General features: G+C 41.9%; 1 protein-coding gene across 1 annotated transcript in view; it reads right to left on the bottom strand.

The window, feature by feature from the left end:
* Positions 1–20,694, bottom strand: part of Erc2 (ELKS/RAB6-interacting/CAST family member 2) — a 681,609-nt gene that overhangs the window by 293,535 nt on the left and 367,380 nt on the right. Inside the window, 1 exon segment of the mRNA XM_042054009.1 lies at positions 3,016–3,153. Within this exon segment, the coding sequence (XP_041909943.1) occupies positions 3,016–3,153 (138 nt within the window).

The raw sequence follows: 20,694 nt of genomic DNA on the forward strand, positions 1-20,694 counted from the left end.
TTACAGTGGAAGTGTATTTGGAGAGAGAAAGTTAAGGCCCATGAACATCAAGGTAGAGTCAGAGGTTTTAAAACCTCCCAAGATCAAATTCTTGGTGAAGGCCATCATGCTGATCAAGGCAGTTAAGCTATGTACAATGAACAAATCTTGTCTCTGTTCTATACAACAGCCTTGAATGCTTGAGACAAGATTCAAAAATTAGGAAAAATAATTGAATCATATACTAAGGATATACAAGGCCCAAGAGAACCATCTAGTGACTTTTTGCAAAGATTAACTAAAGCTGTACAAATAGGGGTACCAGATTCAGAAGCTAGATGAGTATTCATTGAATCTCTGGCTTTTGAAAATGCTAATTTAGGATGCAAAAAAGATACTTGGGCCCTTAAAAGTCAGATCAAATGGACAAATTGATCCTACACACAGCCAATATTGATTCATTTTACTAAAATACTGAGACTTTGGTAGGAGAAGCAATTTCCAAAGGTATGGAAGAGATATCAAATACCAAATGTTTTAATTGCAGCAGAATAGGTCACCCAAGAAAGGACTGTAGACAAGGCATCCCTAGGAATAATGTTTCTTCTGGGAATAATCCATATAGAAGACCCCAACCTTCTGGATTATGCAGAAGATGAGTCAAAGGCCAATACTGGACCAATGAATGTAGATCAAAAAGAGACAAACAGGCATCCCATTACTAACAGGAAACTCCTTAGGAGGCCTCTCAAATCCCCCAAGGTCAAAAGTGATCTAGTCATTCACAGCTCCTGTGGAGGACTTATCTCCCCCAGGAAAATAGAAAATCCAGTCCCTGTCATAAAAAACTCTTCTTCTCTGAATGATTTAATAACCACGGAGGATGAATCAAAAATTCCAACAGAAAATAGAAAATGTATATTTTGACAGACTTCTATAAATGATCAAAGACCAAAGCTGAAAGCATGAAAAATAACATTATAATTGAAGGATGATTAGACACAGGTACAGATGTAGCTATTATTACTCCAGAATCTTGGCATCCAAATTGGCCTCTTCAGGAGGCATATGTTCAATTCCTAAGAACTGGAACCCTACCTTAGGAAAAACAAAGCAAGAGATGGGTAGAATTAATAGAGCCAGAAGGACAGAGAGGAAGGCTAAGGCCATATGAGGCTAATATAGCAGTGAATCTATGGGGTTGTGATCTGTTACAACAATGGAATAACCAAATTAACATTCCTGCAGTCTTAGAAACGAATTATAAACCATGTTATATTTCTGGAAAGGATGTTACAAGGTGTTATAAAAACATTCACTGACCATTCAGGCTGTACAAAACCACAGAATAACCACTGGTGAACTCTCAGAGGTACCAATAGCCCTACTCTTAAAATGGTTAACTAAGAAATCTTTATGGGATAAGCAATGCCTTTAACAAAAGAGAAACTGAAGGCTTTAGAACAGCTGGTACAAGAGTAACTAGATGCTCAGCATATTGAAGAATCAACCAGTCCTCGGAATTCTCCTGTCTTTTTTGTTAAAAAGAAATCTGGAAAATGGAGAACAGTAACAGAGCTGTTAATAAAGTGATTCAGTCAATGGCCTCTCTACAATATGGAATTCTTATGCCTTTCCTCTTGCCTAAAGGATGGCCTCTTATAGTTATTGATTTAAAAGACTGTTTCTTTACTATATCTTTACAAGGAAAAGACAGAGAAAAATTTGCCTTCACAGTGCCTACTTATAAAAATTCTCAGTCTGCTAAAACCCTGAGAGATGTTAACATCTGACTTCTTCCCAAACTCGTTAGAATTGTTCTCCCTTCTACCTTGAACCTACGGTCCAGCAGACTCATGGCTTACCCCACTGCCATCAAGTGTTTCTTTAAACACTACTTTCTTATCTTTAACTTGACCATAAAACCCCATGAGTCCTGTACCCCTCACTGATTTCTTTCCATCTATAGAAAATAACACCTTCTGAAAACCCACATATACCACTATTTGTCACTTTCTGTTTCTCCTTCTCCCTCATTAGAATGAGAACTCAGTGAGAGTTGGGGCTTTCACCCACCCACATTAGGGTGGAATGTTCAACCAGTATCCAGTATCTACTGGGCATCCCCGTAAGGTATTCTGCTAAGCCCTGGAGATGGCAAACTAAAACACACAGGGTATGTTATCTTGCTTTGGAGTTCAGTATAAAGAGGGAGTTAATCCCATTAAAACAGATGAACAATGAGTTAAAATCTCAGCAAGGGTTTGTGGGAGTTTGTAGTGCAGAACGAGAACACTAACATGTTGCCTCTACAGAAATGATTCATTAAATAATAATAACAACAATAACCCCTCTCAACAGCTCTAAATACATTTTCTTCTCAATATAACATAATCCTCTGAGGTGGGGACTTTTATTGCCCCGATTTCACAGGTAAAAAAACCTGAGGAATGCAGAGGCTAACTCACCTAAACAATGAGTACTGGACCTAGGATTTGAACTCACACACCTATCTGCCGAGTTTATACTCTTGACTATTGGATAAAGCAACCTCCAGGAAGACTCACATAGAAAACCTGCACATAGAAAACCACATCCTAAGCAAGTAGAAGCAAATGCAAAGTGATGGAGGCGGAAGAGAACATGACATACTTGAAGCTTGGAAAACAAACAAAACTAGGACACAGAGAAGTAAGGAAAAGACAAGCATGAGGAGGAAGTACCATCCACAAAGGGCCCTGTCAGGAAGGTGGGCAACCCTATGGGGCAGGGTAAGAGTTTTATCACCAAAAATTTAATGATAAGCTAGTGAATGCTTTTTCAGACAGCCAAGGGTGATGCTGTGTCTGAGTTTCAAAGGGATACCTGTGGCTGCATTGTGCCCAGTCTCCTGGCTAACATGAAGTCTAAGAATTAGCTGGGACAAGAGGCAGTGTAGGGATGGGGGAAAGTAGATATATTTGCATGCACTTGGATCAGCTCCTCCCAATACATTTTCTCTAAATTCTGAATGCTTTATTTGGAGGCTAAACTCACCTTTTCTGACAAGGCTTCCTCCAGTGTGGCCAGAGCAGTGTCTGTGTTGCTGGAATCTGTCTGCAAGGACTTGACTCTGTCTTTCAGGTTGGTCAGTTGTTTGTCCTTATCCCTAAGTTGTTCTTGCAAGTTTTCAATCTAAAAATAAAGAGAAACATATTTAATACACATTTTATAAGTAATCAAAGCTAAGATTCTTGAAGCCATCTCTTTTTTAATATTGATTTTAAGATATGATATTACAGACATCAATATTATATTCTGACTTAGAATCAAGAAAATTTTGATATTTTAATCCATTTAAAGTCTATATAAAGTCAATATAAAGTTCTATTTATAAGCAGAATATTGTTCTCCATACAAATGTAAGCCCCATAAACATTTAAATACTATTACTTCTCTATTTTTCTAGCAATTTAATCATACTTTTAAGGTTCAAGTGCACACAGTTTGCCACAGTGAACCAGAGAAACATTCCCACAGGATTAATTCATTCCCTGAGCAGACACTGAGTGGAAGCCTCTCATTGTATGGCAGAGCCCATACAGTCATTCACTCACTCCTTTATTCAGCAAGAAACTTTGTGATTTACCAAATGTTGTCAAGTGGCTGTTTCAAAGTGACCACATGAGAAGCCAAGTAGGTTATCAGCAGCAGACCGTTAATGGGAAGGACTTGTGATATAAGTCCTATGCAACAAGTGCTAAACACTCCACTTGGCAACTAAGTCATATGCTGGCAACCAACCAGCCACTTTATCCAGTATCTGCATCCAGAAATAAACACAGAAAACAGCCGATTATAAGGTCTGCCTGGCAGCAGCAGCAAGGGCCTTCCCTAGGCATTACGTCCATTATCATTCATGTTTTTATTCTCTGCTTTCAAATCATGTATTTCTTATCTAAGGTTTTTTTTTAAGACCACTATGCAAACAATTTATTCGTATTAAGGGTTTTAAAATGACAAGGAAAAAAAAGCAGTACAACTCTAAGATAAGTCCATTCAAAATATTTGCATTCTGCACCCAGCTTTCTCAGGGACTCATTCCAAACACATACTTCCCATTGTGCTACGCAAGGAACTTCTGAGATTGCTTGATTCTTTTCACATGAATCTGGAATACCCATTAAATAATGGCAGCAGTCATGGAAATGGAGAGGAGACAATGATGGGGACAAAGGAGGGACCACTACAGCATCATCCAAATGGCTCTAAAGAAGACAGGTATGGTAACCTGCACTATGATCCTGAGAGTTACAAGGCAGGAGCAGAAGGCGATCGGAAGTTAAGAGTACCCTGGGGCATATAGTGAGTTCCACAGCAGCCTGTGCTACAGAGCGAACACGGCTCCAAAACAAAACAAAATGTAGCTCTAAAAAGAAAGGCAATGGAGCTGGAGAGATGGCTCAGCAATTAAGAACATTGGCTACTCTTCCAAAGGGCGCCGGTTCAACTCCCAAGGCAAATTTTTCTCTGTCTTTTCCTTGTCTTTTCCCAACACTCTCGTGGCAGCTCACAACTATCTGTAACTCCAGTTCCAGGGGATCTGACATCCTCTCACACACAGACAGACAGGCAGGCAGGAAAACACCAAGGCACATTTAAAAAATAATTATTAATAATAATAAAGCTGGGTGGTGGTGGCATACGCCTATAATCCCAGTACTTGGGAAACAGAAGTAGGCACATCTCTGAGTTCAAGGCCAGCCTGGTCTACAGAGCTAGTTCCAGGATATCCAGGGTTACACAGAGAAGCTCTGTCTTAAAAAACCAATGGGAGGGGCAATTCTTAGGACACACATGGTGGAAAAGAGAAAGAACTCCTGTACCTGTAAACATGTGCTGTGGCACAGGCATGTCCATGCTCATCATAAACACACAAATAAATATATACAATAACATAGTTTTATATATCAAATACACAAGTAAATAATAAACAAACACAAATACACACAAGTGAGTAGCAAAAACAAAAACAAAAAAACCTGTCCATATGCTACAGTTTGGGTGTGGTCTGTCCTCCAAATGTCCTCTGGAAGCTGGGTCCTCAGTGTGTTGAAGCTGAGAGGCGGTTGATGATTTGACAGGAGGGAAATAGAAGGTGATGATGTCATGGAGGCTTTTTTTATGGATAAACTCCATCTTCAATGGGTGGAATTAGTCTCATTGGATTTGATTAGTTCTCCCAAACGTGCTTCTCTATCAGAGAGTGAGCCTGTTCCCTCTGCCAGCCAGCTGTCAGGATGTGATTTGACAAATTTACATGTGCTCCCATCTGAATGCCACCTGCCAGGCTGCACTACACCGGGAGCTGATGTCAGTGCAATGCTGCCAAGCACCCAGAACCGTATTTCCCCATCATACAGAAGGAGCCATCACTGGTATTTTGCAGAGTAAATACAGAAGTCACATCAAGTTATATGCCCTGGAATTGCTATGAAGTAAATGAAAACATTAGAATCTGAAGAAGGAAAAGGAATAATATAAAATAATTCAACATTAATTTTGTAAAAATTAAGTTCTGGCATAGTTTTTTATGTGTGTGTGTGTGTGTACTTATTGATCTCTAAAAATTTCATTTGACACTAAAGTTTTATTTTCTCCCATATTTTCTCTGTCTTCTAGATTTTTTCCTGAAGATAATACACAAAATAAAGATAATTTTAAACCAACTAAAGGACACCAAAATGGTTTTAAAATGAGTTTTGAAGTAAGTTTTACTTCTTTTGTAATTATTAAAACAATCTTTTTATTTTCATACCAATCTCAGTTCCCTCTCCTTCCCCTCCTCCTGCTCTCTCTACCTTCCCACTACCCCACTCCCCATCCATTCCTCAGGGAGGTTGAGGCCTCCCATGGGGGGCCAACAAAGTCTGTCATATCACTTTGAGGCAGGACCAAAGCCTTCCCCCTGTATCTAGGCTGAGCCTATGAGGTATCCCTCCATAGGGAATGGGCTTCAAAAAACCAGTTCATACACTAGGGATAAATACTGGTTCCACTGCCAATGGCCCAACAGATTGCACAAGCCACACAACTGTCAGCCACGTTCAAAGGGCCTAGTTCATTCCTATGCAGGTTCCCCAGCTGTCCATCCAGAGTCAGTGAGATCCCACTAGCTCAGGTCAGCTGTTTCTGTGGGTGTCCCCGTTATGGCCTTGACCCTTTTACTTATATTATTGATCCTCCCTCTTTATGACTCCAGGAGCTTGACCCATAGCTTAGCTGTGGATCTCTGCATCTGCTTCCATCAGTTGTTGGACGAAGGTTCTATGATGACAAGGTAGTCATCAATCTGATTACAGGGGAAGGGCAGTTCAGGCGCCCTCTCCACTACTGTTTAGAGTCTTAGCTGGGGTCATCCCTGTGGAATCCTAGTGCCAGGTTTCCTACTAACCCCACAATGACTCCCCCTATCAAGATATCTCTCTGCTTGTTTTCCCTCTCTATCCTTTCCCCCGACTGGATCTTCCCAATCCGTCATGTTTCCCTCCCCATTCTCCACCCCCTTTTTGCCCCTCCCCTCCCTCCCACTTCCAAGTAAGTTTTACTTCTTAAAAGAGCTTGTTATATGAGGAAATGTTCCTTTTAGCTCCAAAGAAAAGTAAGTTCTTTCTGAAAAATAAATTTTGGGAGGCTGACAAATATCATCCACCTTTCTCTTGTTCTTCAACTGTTATGGCACTTCCAAAAATACTTGGGATCTTTTTCTTGAAAGTATGAAGCTGCACTAAGTTCAAATAGTAGGTATTGGTTATTGAACAACCTGAAATCCAGGGTTAGGACTGGGAATCTTAGGGACAGTTTTTAAGTAATTTCACATTTTTACAAAGATACCACCCACCCTGGGATGCAGAGAACTCACTGGTCACTGTGACTCATAGAGTGAGACACAGGTCTGTGTGCCCAGGCCTGAGAAAGACTGCACCTGCCTTTGAAGAAAGCTGCTTCTTGTCAGAGCCATCCGCAACAGTAACCATGCTGTGTGTCTGAAGCAAGAGCTGTACTTTCAAAGCAGATCCCTGGAGAGCAAACAAGGCACTGGTGGGCTTGCTTTCAGACCCCAGGGATCACAGGACCAACCCTAATCCTGATAGATTTAAGCTAACTTCTGAAATTCTACACTCACAAGAGTGCCTGTCAGAGTCCTTGACTCTCAGTCAGTCAAGCAAGATTTCAAATCTATAGGACTATATGACTTCACTCCTGAGGGTCTTTCAATGGGTCCCACTCAAGGAGATGCAAGAGGCCTTCAAGAGATGGTTGAGGAGCCAGAGAGGACTGCAGCTCATTGACACATCACTGTCTAGCAGGGAGTGAGATCCTAGGCTCAAGGCCCAGTTACTGCCAGAATGACACAAACAAAAAGAGAATTACTTGCTCTTCCGCCATGCCTACACGGCTTCCAGCTCCCAGGAAGAGACTACATCTTCCTGCCTTTGGTCTGCCTCCTGTTGTGGGGATGCTTTCCCCCACTCAAACTCTGCTCAACCTCTGACTCAATCTTTAGATGCGGACACACATCCTTTATCCTTGAGAAGCCTTCTCTGCTTCTGGAACTGGGTTTTTTCCTCTGAACTGTGCATACACTATCAGAATTGCCTTTCAAGGGATGGAGGTGGAGCTGAGGGGTAGAACTCTCCCTCTTGGTTGTAAGCCCAGTTAAGACTAATATTCTCACTTGAACATCTCTGCTCATTAATTTGCTGAATAAAATGGAAAAGAAAAAAGGTGGGGCCTACTAAAGAGATTATGCTACATAAAGAGAAGAGACCAGAGCAAGCAATGGCTGGGTTCCTGTGGGTCTGGGATTCCAGAAAGAATATACAGAAAGTGACAGATAAGGTCTATGTAGAGGCTCGTGCTATAGTATGTTTACATTTGTCTTATGCAAAAGTGCCTTTCTGTTCACTTTAGAAGATTCTGAAACTCAATAACTAAAACGTCTCTCTCTCTCTCTCTCTCTCTCTCTCTCTCTCTCTCTTTCTCTCTCTCTCTTGAGACATATTTCTGGAATTTGTATTATCCATACCTTGGGTATTAGTTAAAGTAATTATTCAGAAAACAATCAGTCAAATTGAGTAAAAAATATGGAGGAATTAAAAAAAATGCCGAAAAGTTGAAAGTTACATGAAAAGGCCAGAATTCTATGCCTAAAGTCCTGACCCAAGTGATCCCGTACAGACGCTACGCTGAGCAGTGGACAGCAGACATCTGGGCTTCAGAGCAAACTACCGCCTTCCATTCCATGCTGAGCCTTACAGTCACCACAGAGCAGAGACGCCATCAAATTCCCAGCATTTCAACAGCTCTGGCAAGTGCATTTGGTTAAATTAAAAAGCAGAGACAAGAATAAGCCAATGACCTAACAGCTAGAGAGACTAGTGATGCAAACTATGTTCTCACCTTCTGGAGTTAGATACTCTTCATAAAGTCAGAGGGAAAGCCAGAGTCTGGTGGCCAAACAACCAACCCATATCTACAATACCTAAATAAGGCTTTAGTGTTCCAGACCCAGCAAAAATATAGACATTGATCTTGATTCTCTCTTCCCTTCCTTTCCTCCTACCATCTCTCATGTGTTCCAATACACCCGATGATACCATCCATACTGACTTGATAAATACTTTTCTCCTTTTATTGTGTGACTCTGAAAAGTTACACAAACATACTCTTAGGGTATATAACTTTTAGACTGGCTTTTTGCACTGAGCACAACTGCCTAGAGATTCATTCAATTGCCAGTCGTTATCATTGATTTCTGAGTAGGCACTCCACGTATCACTATGCCAGCTTCTCTCAGCATGGATCTGTCAAGGGCATACAGGTTGCTTCCAGTTTTGGCTATTGCAAGTATTTTACTATGATTATTCACATATTGATTTGTTGATTTTATCTTTGAGCAGAAGTTTTACTATGCTGGTATAAATGCAACCAGGATGTGATTTCTGGGTCACATGGAAGTTGTTTTTATTATATAAAATGACTACTGGCGTACTTCTAGAGTCGCTCGCATTTCACATTTTTTACGTCTTCGTCAACGTAAGAACAGTCTGCTCTACACCGCCACCAATGCTGTGTCACTAGCTGTGATTTCAGTGACTCTGGCAGGTGTCCTGCTACTCTGATTTCCACACTGGTTAGTGATCTTCATGTGTTTCCACACATGCACTTCCTCAATGAAATGCCACTTCATACCCTCACGCCACATATAAACATTACTCCAGGTAGGCTATGTATGGCCTGAAATGCAAAGCTGCGGCTAAAGCGGCGGGAAAACCGCAGGGAAAGGGCCTGGGTCACTGATCTGGGCAATTTCTGCTGCTTATTTGTTTTTATTTTCTGGCAAAACCACAAAAGGACCATTAGAAAAAGTAAAAATAGAAATGAGAGTGCATCAAGTCAAAGACCTCTCCTGCAGATGACACCCTGGGAAATGCAAGGGAGGCTGTCATTCCCTTTACCTCAACAACCAACTGCAATTTAGGAAACTCCCTAGGGGACTGATGGTTCACAGTATGTAGACAGTGGCTCTTAGATCTTCAATGGCTCCCAAGAGGACAATGTGTCCAAAGTTTTGTTCCCACCAGGTGGTGCTGATGCACCTCTTTAATCCCAGCACTCCACTGCAGAAGCAGGCAGATCTCTGTGAGTTCAAAGCCAGCCTGGTCTACAGAGTGAATTCCAGAACAGCTAAGGCTACACAGAGAAACCCTGTCTCGAAAAACCAAAACAAAAATAAAAGTTGTGCCTCAATGCATAGCCAGGCTGGGGGAAGGTGGCACTGTAGGAGGGAGAGCCTTAGGAGGTTTTACGTCACTGGAACATGTTCTTTGTCCTTGTTAGGGTGGTGATGTTGCTGTGATAAAATATTATGGCCAAAAGCACGTTGCGGAGGAAGTGATTTATTGGGTTTACAATCACACACTGTACATCACTGGAGGAAGTCTGCTCAGGAACTCAAACAGGACTAGAACCTGGAGGCAGGAGCTGATGCAGAGGCCATGCAAGGGTGCTGCTTACTGGCTTGCTCAGCCTGCTTTCTTATAAGGACCCAGGACCACCAGACCAAGCATGGTACCACCCACAATTGTTTAGGCCCTCCCCCATCAACCCCTAATTAAGAAAATGCCTTATAGCAAAATCTTATGGAGGTATCTCCTCAACTTAGGTTCCTGCCTTCCTTACAGATAAGTCTAGCCTGTGTCAAGTTGACATAAACTTAGCCAGCACACCCTTTAAGGGAATTATGTGACCTGGTACTCTTTTCTTTCTCTTCCCTACCACAAGGGGGACAGCTTTCCTCAGCTACATGCTTCTCAGAATAATCACACAGAAATCTGTATTAGTTGCAATACTGTTTGGCCAATACTTTAAGCATATTTCTGGTTAACTCTTATATCTTAGATTAACCCATTTCTATTAATCTGTGTATCTCCACGTGGCTGCAGCTTACTGGCAAGGTTCCAGTGGGGTCCAGCAATGTGTCTGTCTCCTGTGGCAGCTACATGGATTCTCCCTGACTTTGCCTACTCTCTCTTGTATCTCTTTCAGCCTGGCTTTACTCTGTTAAGCCACTGGACAAAAGCAGAATCTTTATTAACCAATGGCAATAAACATATTCACAACATACATCACTGCTGTGAGACAATGGTCATTGTTAACCCTTTCACTTGTATTGTTTTAATAAAATGCTGGTTGACAGTAGTCAGGCAGGAATTAGAGGCAGTGCAACAAGAACAGGAGAATGCTGGGAAGAGGAAAAACTCAGTCTGCATCATCACCCAGACACAGAGGAAGTAAGATGAGACAGTGTAACACAGACAAGAATTATGAGTTAATGTAAGTTATAAGAGTTAATAAGAAGCCTGAGCTAATAGGCCAACCAGGTTAGGTAGTAATGTAGATGTCTGTGAGCTTTTTGGACTGAACAGCTGCAGGACCAGGCCAGAGCAGAACCTCTGTCAACACATCACCTCCCATATCAAGTGGGTTTACGTCTTTTGACAAAGCCAGGAAGCACTTCATCTTTTACTAAGGCCTCAAGTTATCTCTTCAAGTACTTTTAGCTCCATATTCTTTCTCCTCTCTTAATTTCTATATGAATATTAGACCATATTGTCCCCCACAAGTCCATGAACTCTACCCATCTGATTTCCCTTCCAGTTCCTTCATTCAGATTAAGGAGCCATTATTGAGAGTTCCCAAGCTCAATAATGCTATCTCCTGTCACATCTACTCTACTTCTCAGTGTTCCAGGGAGGGTCTCTCCCTCTTTGAGAAAATCTATAATTACCTATTCAGTCAATTTAATAAAAATTGCTTTAATTTTTTCACCCAATAATCCCAATATCTGACGTGCTCGGGTATCAGTTGCTTCCCCTCACTCAAGTTGTGATTTTTCTTCTGTAATGGTTTCTTATGACACTATACGATTCCCTATTGCATCCAGGACATTTCTAGGCATGGAGTGTAACATTTTGGTGTGCTTTAATTTTTTTTAGTGTCTTCCCATCTTCCATCGTCTCAGGCACTGTGCCCCTTGTTTGGTGGCTAACAAAGCAGACATGTTCCCCATCGGACTTCCCTGAGTCGCTTGTGATGGGTGGCCTGTCCAGGGACTCTTCTGACAAAGCTGCCACAGGCAAGCGTAAGATCACCACTTAGAGCAGCAAGATATGACTGACAGGCTGGCTGCTGCCTTTTTGCTGGTGACATTTTGTGGGTTGACTGGATCGCTACTAAAAATCCTGAGTCTCCCTTCCCTACCCATTCTCTCTCCATCGCTCCCTGTCTTCCCTCCATCCTTTCCCTGTTGCAGGGTCCTGAGACAGTTACAGGGACGGATGAAAGCCCAAGGTGTTCTGCAAGATTTGCTTAGCAAGCCACCCACAGGGTTCCTTCCTGCCAGCTTTCAGAGTTTTTTATGACTACTCTTACTGTTCAGGTAAGTGGACTTAGTGAATTTATGCTATACTTATCCAGATCTGAAAAACCACTAGAAGCCTTTTGTTTTAAAATGGATTATTTTCATTCATTACTCTCAAAAATCTCACCACTAAAATCAATCTAAAAGCTGGTGGAGTGAAAATTCATGCTCACGCTGAGAGATGTCTGACTCCTGCTTCAGCTATACCTTAACTGTTCAGATCCCTTGTAGAATGGAGGCTCCCAGCTCTCTTCCTGCACCAACACATTGCCACCAGATAGCAGAAGGAAGGGAGTCAGGGTCTAGCGGAAAAAGCAGGGAAAGAACCCGGCTTGCAGAAGTGACCTTCTCTCTGTAAGTCACTGGCAATGGAAGGAAACTCTATGGAAAGTCCATTCAAAGAGGATCACTATAATAAGTACAAAGGGCTGGCTAATGATGCCAAACAGAATAAAGATTTGCATCATCTCACTAATATTTGTGTATTTTCAATCATGGAATTGGTACACAGTAGGGCTACAGTAACTCTTCCTGGCTGAAGACAAAAAAAAAAAAAAAAATGACCTTTTAAATACTGGGTAAAGCGTGCTCAAAATGACTTCCTCACAGACAATCTTTTTGAGAATAACCACATCGTGACACCCTGTGGAATACTTGAGATACTGCACAATTCCAGCTCTGCCAAAGCCAGAGGCTTTGCAGATGTGGAGGGCAACCGCAAAGGGAGCCGTTCCCCAAGGCACATCACCCAAGCTAAAGGACCCCAGTGTTGCTCCATCCGCAGCCTGTCCCCATGGTAAGGTACCCCCGAAAAAGAAAAAGGGGACAACTGCTTCCCCACGCTTGGCACTTCTCTGGATTCCAGAGCATTCGTGATTTCCTTTTTCTTAAAACTAATTTTAAAATGTGACCCAAAACCCTTTAACCAAGACAGTATGTTCTCAAGTAGTTATGGAATTTTGTGTAATTTTTTTCTTTAGACATAATGAATAAGCAGTAAATTTAAAATCATCGCCCAAACTGTTTAAAACAGAACATTCTTCAAAAAATCCAATGACAAAATTGCAGAGTCCAGGCAGCCTCCAGTGATTCTCAATGGTGGAAGGAGTCAAAGCTCACAAGGCAGACAGCTCTTGGGCGCTCTGGCCATGGCTAGCAACAATGCAGAGAGGACACCCGTGAAGGGAGACACCTAATGTCACAGAAATTTGCGTTTACTAAATAGACTGAGGGGAAAATTACTTTTGTTAGTTTTCCACATAAAAGTCGTGTAACTCATTAATTTAGGTACAAAGTAATATTTCTTTCATATTTTGTCCCCCCAAATAAAAGGTAAAGTTTATGCAGGAATCACTGCATGCAGCAAAAGTACATTTACATACACATTTAACAGGAGACCATTAAACATTTTTATGATGCTAATTTTGACCTGGAAATCTATGGCTTATATGTGTCATACAATTTGGGAGCAAATTTCAACCATGCAGAGCTTTTGTTGTCATACTCCTTCTTTGTTTATTTGTATTTGATGTCAGCAAGTGTTCTGTTTATTAGCATATGCAAAACACTCTGAGAATAAGAAGAATTAAAAAGGAAATAAACAGATACACAGGAAAATATAAAAAAAAACCTTTGAAATAGCAAACAATTCACAGATGATTCTGAAACCCAAAATGTGTCTGTTTCCCTTCAGATGTTCTCAGGTGGGCTCCCTTTTAGCCCTGTGCAGTTGTGTCTACTTACGGCAACTCTATTTGAAATCTGAAATTTAGTTGACAAAATACTGCCTGTCTTCTATGCTTGCTTTAATCGCTACTTGATCCTTACAGTAAAATTCAATTGCAACAAACTTTAAACAGCTTTGAGTCTGCTAATCTTTGACTGTTTTCGTACTTAAAAAAAAAATGACATTAAAGTCAGTTCAAAAAATCATTAAACTCTAATAAAAAAGTCTTCTCTCGTCCCACACTGTCAATAAACGACATGATAATCTTGTCACTTTTTTGGCCACTGTCTCAGGAATGCTTCTTAAGTACTCAAAGGATTAAATCAAATCTCACCTGCAGACAGGCTTTGCATTTCAGCAGAAAAACCTAGTTCTCAAAAGGAAAATTACTTTCATTATCTTAAGTTAAAACCAAATATTCTGTCCTGGGGAATTTGCAGGAAAATAGCAGCATCAAAGAAAACAGCTCCTTCAAGAGACTTCGCTCCCTAAGACCTTGTCTGAGAGAATTATTTAAGGGAGAATTCCTTTTAGGAAATATTTTCTCAAGGTCATACTAAGACAGCTATAAAACTGTGTCATTTAAATTACTTCAAGCCTTGCCTTTTCGCAATTTGATTTTATTTTTAGGGGCTGAAGACTTTGGGTCTTCTTTGAGAATTATTTTATTCACGGTTACTGTTTTGAATTTTGACTATCTACAGGCTTTTGCTTTTTAAAAAGGCCATATAATTTTGAGAGCCAAACATGTAAAATCCATGTGAGGGAGAAAAATATAAGATGTTTTCTTTGAAGCTTAAGAACAATGGAAGAGATTAATGTGAAATTAAAAGTGTTTACGAAACTGGGTGACAATAACAACTCTAGCACTTATGAAACTGTTCATCAACTTAAAGCACACTGTGCACTCTACGAAACACTCACTAGGATAACTATTCACCTGGCAGGAACTGACTTCCTAGGACAAGAAACCACTTCAACATCCCCCTCACATACCCAACCAACCATACTGTTGTAAGACTCACTGGAGACAGGCAGGTTTAGAACACGTCAAATTTTGGATTTTTAAATCTATTTCCTAAATAAACAAAATCCTGACTCTCTCTCTCCCCAAATCTAATACAAATCCAATACTTCCCCAGAGGAAGGACAGAAACCCGAATGAAAAAAAGGGGCATTCGTCAAGGAGCCGACTTCATTATTTGCAGACAATTTATTTTGCTATTGGTTAGTGTTCTTCATTTGAACTGTTCTGTCCCCTACAGCAAATGTTCCATCTTAAAAAACACAGTAACAGATGCTAAGAGAGTAAAACCCCAAAGCAACAGTACTGGTGGGTGTAGAAGGGATTTTTTGGTAGATTGAAAAAAAAAAAAACCATCAAAAACCGGTACAATGTGAATAAAACTTGGTGTGCACGGATTTCACAACCTGCAAAGTAATGTGGCCCTAGACTGCGGTGTGTTTTTAATTGTAATCTTTGCAAAGGGAGATTAAGTGCATTTCATACCACACCATCTGCAACATGAAGGGCGCTCTTAACTGACATGGAAGAATTGAAAATCTTTGCAAGCCAACTTTTTATTTTCACCTTAGAAAAAAGTGTAAGTGGAGCAGTAACATGTCTATACTTAGATATTGGAGCATAACCCATACTTTAACTTCCTATTATTTTCTCATGATCTATACATTTGATTCTTTACTACTTGGTACATCTGGGCCCAGCCTTGAACCCTGAGGAGCCCAGTCCTGAAGAAGGATGCTTCCCAGGCACCCAGCAGCCCTTCACTTTAATTGGATTGCTTTCTGCCATATGTATTACCTTACCTGCAGTTCTGACTCAAACGATGGCCTATGCTCTCTGTGAGCTTCACACCTGCTACTCAGGAACTCTGGCCGTGTTTAACATTCCTCCTAACTATGTGACAAATGGATGGCAAAGAATTACGACAAATGGTTTTTTTTTTTTTTGCATGAGGCTAAGGTTAAATGCCTTCTCAAGAGTCTAAGAATATTTGTAATAATATGATAACCATGCATAAGTATGGGTTTCATTCTGAAATTTTCACAAAAGAACCTAAGGTAGTTTGATAATATTTGCCGCCAGGATCCTCTCTGGTTCCCCTTCCCCTGCCACTGATCCTCTCTCTTCTCAACTAGCCTCCCCTCTACTTTCATGCCTTTTTGTTTTGTTTTTGGGGTGTCTGTTTTTTGTGTAGGGGACACTGGATGAGTCTCATTAGGGTTGGTGGGCAGGATCACCAGTGAGGAGGTAATTTACAGGGAGGGACACAGGCACCTTACCAATAGCTACACCACCTTTCACAAGACAGACACAGTTTGTGACATTCCTCATGGACTCAAGGGAATGAGTAGACCGAAAGGTCACAGACAGAAATTCAGCAGCCTCTAAGAGGTAGCGACATGCAAACACAGGCAACACACAACTGAGAACAGTCAATGACACCAGCAGGGTCACCTATTCCAGTCTCCCCGTTTGTTGAGATGAAGAACAGAGCAGCAAATTTATAAACATATACATACACACACACGCACAAACATGTATTTGTATATATTTATATTTAAGTATTAAACTATAAAATATCTATAATGCTAAGGATTCCAGCTTGCTGGCACATGAGAACTATTTGGATACCTGGTTATAAGAGTCTTTGAGCCCAGCACCAGAGTCACTTATGGTCCAGGGGTTGGTTCCACAATCTGTCTGATGAACTAGTGCTATATGTGACTTAATCTAGTCGATTTTTCCAAGTCTAATATTGAGTTGGAAGTGTCACTCTAAGACTCCAACTCCCAGCCTGCCAAGCCCTGACCACACAGGGTATTTAAGCTCACGCAGGAAAGAGGAGCACGTGGTTTTGGGTTTGCATGTGTGTTCCCTCCGTCTTCCTCTCGCTAAGCTCTCCTGGCCACCGGGGAGTGTGTTGTCTATTAAACATGGGCATTTAACTTGGTTTTATTTGGTCTGATTGGAGTTCTTTTGTGTTGGCGGAGCAGCTCGTCTTAAGATTTTTCCTAACACCAAACACTGGAATCCAAACATTTGTATATCAAATGAGGAAGAGAAATAATAGTGTTGACCTATTTATAACTCAACTGTCATCTTCTTTAAAAACATTGAAGAGACAATGTCCTCTCTAGCCTCCCGTCACTGAAGCTATGGTAAAGGTCTGAGGAGGCAGAGAGCATTTTCCCACGACATTTAGTTGAGGGATATACATACGCCACACATGCAGAGATTCAGGCCAGGTCTGAGCATGTGGGTAGAAACAGATCTGTCTACCTGCACGTCCTCCCTAAAAACAATGCAGACATTGGGAGTGTTTGCAGCAATTACATGCACAATCTGACACCCTCCTCATAAGCACTACTTCAAGGCGATGTTACCATCTACTAATAAATATTCTACATATAACCCTGCCCTTTGCTTGGAACACATTTGAGACTGAAAATAAAAAACAAAGACTGAGGGACATAACGGATTCCCATAAAAAGCAACACACCCAGTCGGAGAGCTTCGGTGTAAATGTCCCACCTCTGCATTTAAATCTCCAAAAAGGGCCTGGAGTCTAAACTAGACCTGGGCAGATGAATCGAAATGGTTAAGAAAGCCTTTCGTTTTCTTCCTTTCAAATCGAATGTCCCTCATTCCTTCCTGCAGTCAGCATCTGTGTTTCAGAGGTCCGATTACAGCACAGGCAGAATTTACAAAGTCAAATAATGATGCAGGCCCTACATTCATGGCTAATGGAAAGGAGTCTGTCTTCTGCAAAGTGTCAAAAATCCAATCGCATCTGCTAGCCTGACACTGAAGAAAACACAAACCCAGCTTCTTTTCCCAATTAAATACAGGGCTCCTTAAACTTCCCTGGGAGAGCGGCCCTGCAGCGCAATTGGATATTTAAAGAAGCAGTCTGCTTTGGTTTAAGCACTTTTGTTTCCCATTAAGAGCCAGAACGTGTTTTGTTCCTTTATTGTCCAAGGCAGGCTCCCCACAGACAAATTTCTGAATCCCAGGGATAGATGGTTGAGGATGGCAATCAACAACTTGATTTGTTAACAGACTGCTCAAGTCCCCTAATGCCGCTGGATGCTGTCCTAATCAGAGGCCACACTGGAGGGAAAAGATCCAGATCCGCATGGATCCAAAGGTACCACATGCCAAGTCACTGCAGCACTGTCTGCAAAAGGCACTGAATAACGGGAAGTTGCTGCTGCGAGGAGAGCAGCTCAGCAATTGTATACATTTGCTTCCCTGTAGCACGAGTGAGGTGCACAACAAAGGCAAGCGCTGAGAACACACAGCACGTTCAAATGAGCCCAGAATAAACGTAAGGAGGAACAGTGAGTGCTTGAGTTGCCCACTCTCTGGGAAGAGTGCCTATCTCTTCCAAGGCAGTCGGCATATTTTCAAATCCAACAGTAAAATAAAAATCTAGCTGTAACTTTTAAAAACTTGAGAACCTTGCTCTAAGCGCCTAACCTTCCAGTCCCCCCGCCCCCCCAACTAGGCTTCTTCTTCTCCTAGGCTCAGTAATTGCTGGCAAGAGGGGCCACTTGCACCCTCACAAAAAGGGGCAAGTGGCTAATTATTTCTGTCCGAGCCCATCTGCAGGCAAAATCAGTTGCAGATGTAGAACTGTACCCACCAAAAAAAAAGTTGCTTCAATACCATGGGCCTGAGATACAGGGGAATACCAAGGAAGCCAAACTACAGCCAAACTCTGACTGGGGGTGGAAAGCCCTGTTCAATCCCATAAACGGGCAGTCATGGTAATTTTCTTTGAAAACAAATTAAGAACAAGAAGCAAAATGGAGATGGGTAGAAGGAAGAAAAGAAGAGAAGGGGAAAGGGTGGGGAGAATGAATTTAAAGCTGTTTAGACAAACAGGCCAAACCTGCTCTCCAGATTGAGCTAGGTCTAAATGCTGAGCCTCAAGCTCCTCCCTTGAAATGCTCACTCTGATTCCCTCTCTGCTGAATGTGAAAGACAGGGGAAAGAAAGGGGAGCCCTGAGCAACAAGCACTTAATGTAGTCTACAAGGGTTTCCCCAAACTTCAGGGACTGTGCTCGCTGGCTGAATCCTTGCGAGGAGCCTCTCATTTGCTGACGTGATCCGTTTTACAGATAAGAGTTGCCTAAGGCCAGGTGGAAAAGTGGGAGTTGAATCCACAGCTGTTGGAGACTAAACACAGTATAGTTTGGTGCCAGAAAGTACCAAGTGCTAAGGAAAAACCAACCAGGCCTGAGGAATGGAGTGCTGGAGCCTGGAGCTATGTGCAATTGGCCCACAGCAAGGAAGGTAACAAATGAACACAGAGGTGAATAAAGAATCAGCAGGGAAAACTGCAACACCAATCGCCCACCCTCCACACCCCTATAGACAAGAAGCACAGACCAGCGGTGGTGGCGTAAACCTTTAATCCCAGCGCTCAGGAGGCAGAGTTCGAGGTCAGCCTGGTCTACAAGAGCTAGTTCCAGGGTAGGCACCAAAGCTACAGAGAAACCCTGTCTTGAAAAACAAAAACAAAAAAAAAGAAAAAAGAAAAAAGCACAGGGGAACAGCTGCTGCAACCCTTTAATACAGTTCCTCATGTTGTGGTAACCCCCAACTATAAAATTATTTTTGTTGCTGCTTCGTAACTGTAATTTTGTAATTTTGCTACTGTTATGAACAGTAATAAAGACATCTGATATGCGGCCCCTGTGAAAAGGTCGTTAGACCCCCCCCATAGGAGTTGTACCCCACAGGCTAAGAACCTCTGAGCTAGCAGCTTCACAGGCGCAGCTCACAAAGCTGTCCACCTCCTGACAGCAAAACTTTTGATCCCTAGTAATACCATGATTGAGAACTCAGCAAATGCTGGAGCAGTTGCCTCTTCTGTCCTTTATTCCCTCATTCATTTAGCTCCCTGTTGAGTGTCTCCAGAATGTGTGAGATGTGTTTTAAATGTCTAACTAAATGACTCATAGAGATGTTCTGGATCAAAGAGCCAAGCAGAGCTTGCCCCCACAGAATGCTCTCAGTCCTGAACCAGATTCTGGGAGCTATGGAGCAACAAGCACTTACTTGAATTTCTGAAAAGCTGGATCTCTCTCTCTCTCTCTCTCTCTCTCTCTCTCTCTCTCTCTCTCTCTCTCTCTCTCTATCTCTCTCTCTCTCTCTCTCTCTCTCTCTCTCTCTCTCTCTCTCTCTCTCGTAAGCAGGAGAATATTTGAGATGCTCCGTGACAAAGAAAACCGAGAGGCTCCCATTACTGGAGGGGCATCTCATGTGACAATATGCATTGGTCCAAAAGAGAGCAGGACTCCTCTGGATAGATGAGCAGATCAAGCTACTTACGCATCTGGCTGTTCCATGCCTCACTTGCAAACCAGAAGCTGATGAAGTCGCCCCTCAGTCCAGTCTTATTTAATGGGCTGGTTTCAGCTGAGGACTGGACACAGCTAGGACTTGTGACATAGCACTGAGCAACACATCCCCAATGGAAAGAAAGTTACCCAGGGATAGTGTCTTAGTTACCCTTCCCAGTGAGAAAAAATACCTGGGCAAAAGCAACATAAGGCAGAAAGGGGTTGTTTTGGTGAGCAGTTTGAGGATGCAGTCCATGGTTGATAGGGAAGCCACAGCAGTGAGATTTAGGGCAGCTGGTCACATTGTACCTATTCCTCATCACCTAGGTGATTATCATAACAAATGGAAAACTAAGATTAACCATCACAAACAGCAAATGGATTGAGACACAGTGAGATGCTTTATATAAATACAGAGTTATCACGATGCCTAGGAAGGAAGCCTTACTTCATTCCTGTGGAGTCAGGAAAGACTTCTGTAGAAAAATCAACTATGTGGAGATTGCAGGGTACGGCTCACTCATGGTTAATAACAGTAAAGCTAGATGCTGGGAGAGAGTTTATAACAGAGACAAAAGAGGACCAAAACCCTGTAAGAGAGACCACACACCATACAGGCAAGATTGCTGGTAACGGTTGTACCACATG

Source organism: Arvicola amphibius, chromosome 12 (genome assembly GCF_903992535.2).
Source record: "Arvicola amphibius chromosome 12, mArvAmp1.2, whole genome shotgun sequence".
Classification (NCBI taxonomy): Eukaryota; Metazoa; Chordata; class Mammalia; order Rodentia; family Cricetidae; genus Arvicola; species Arvicola amphibius.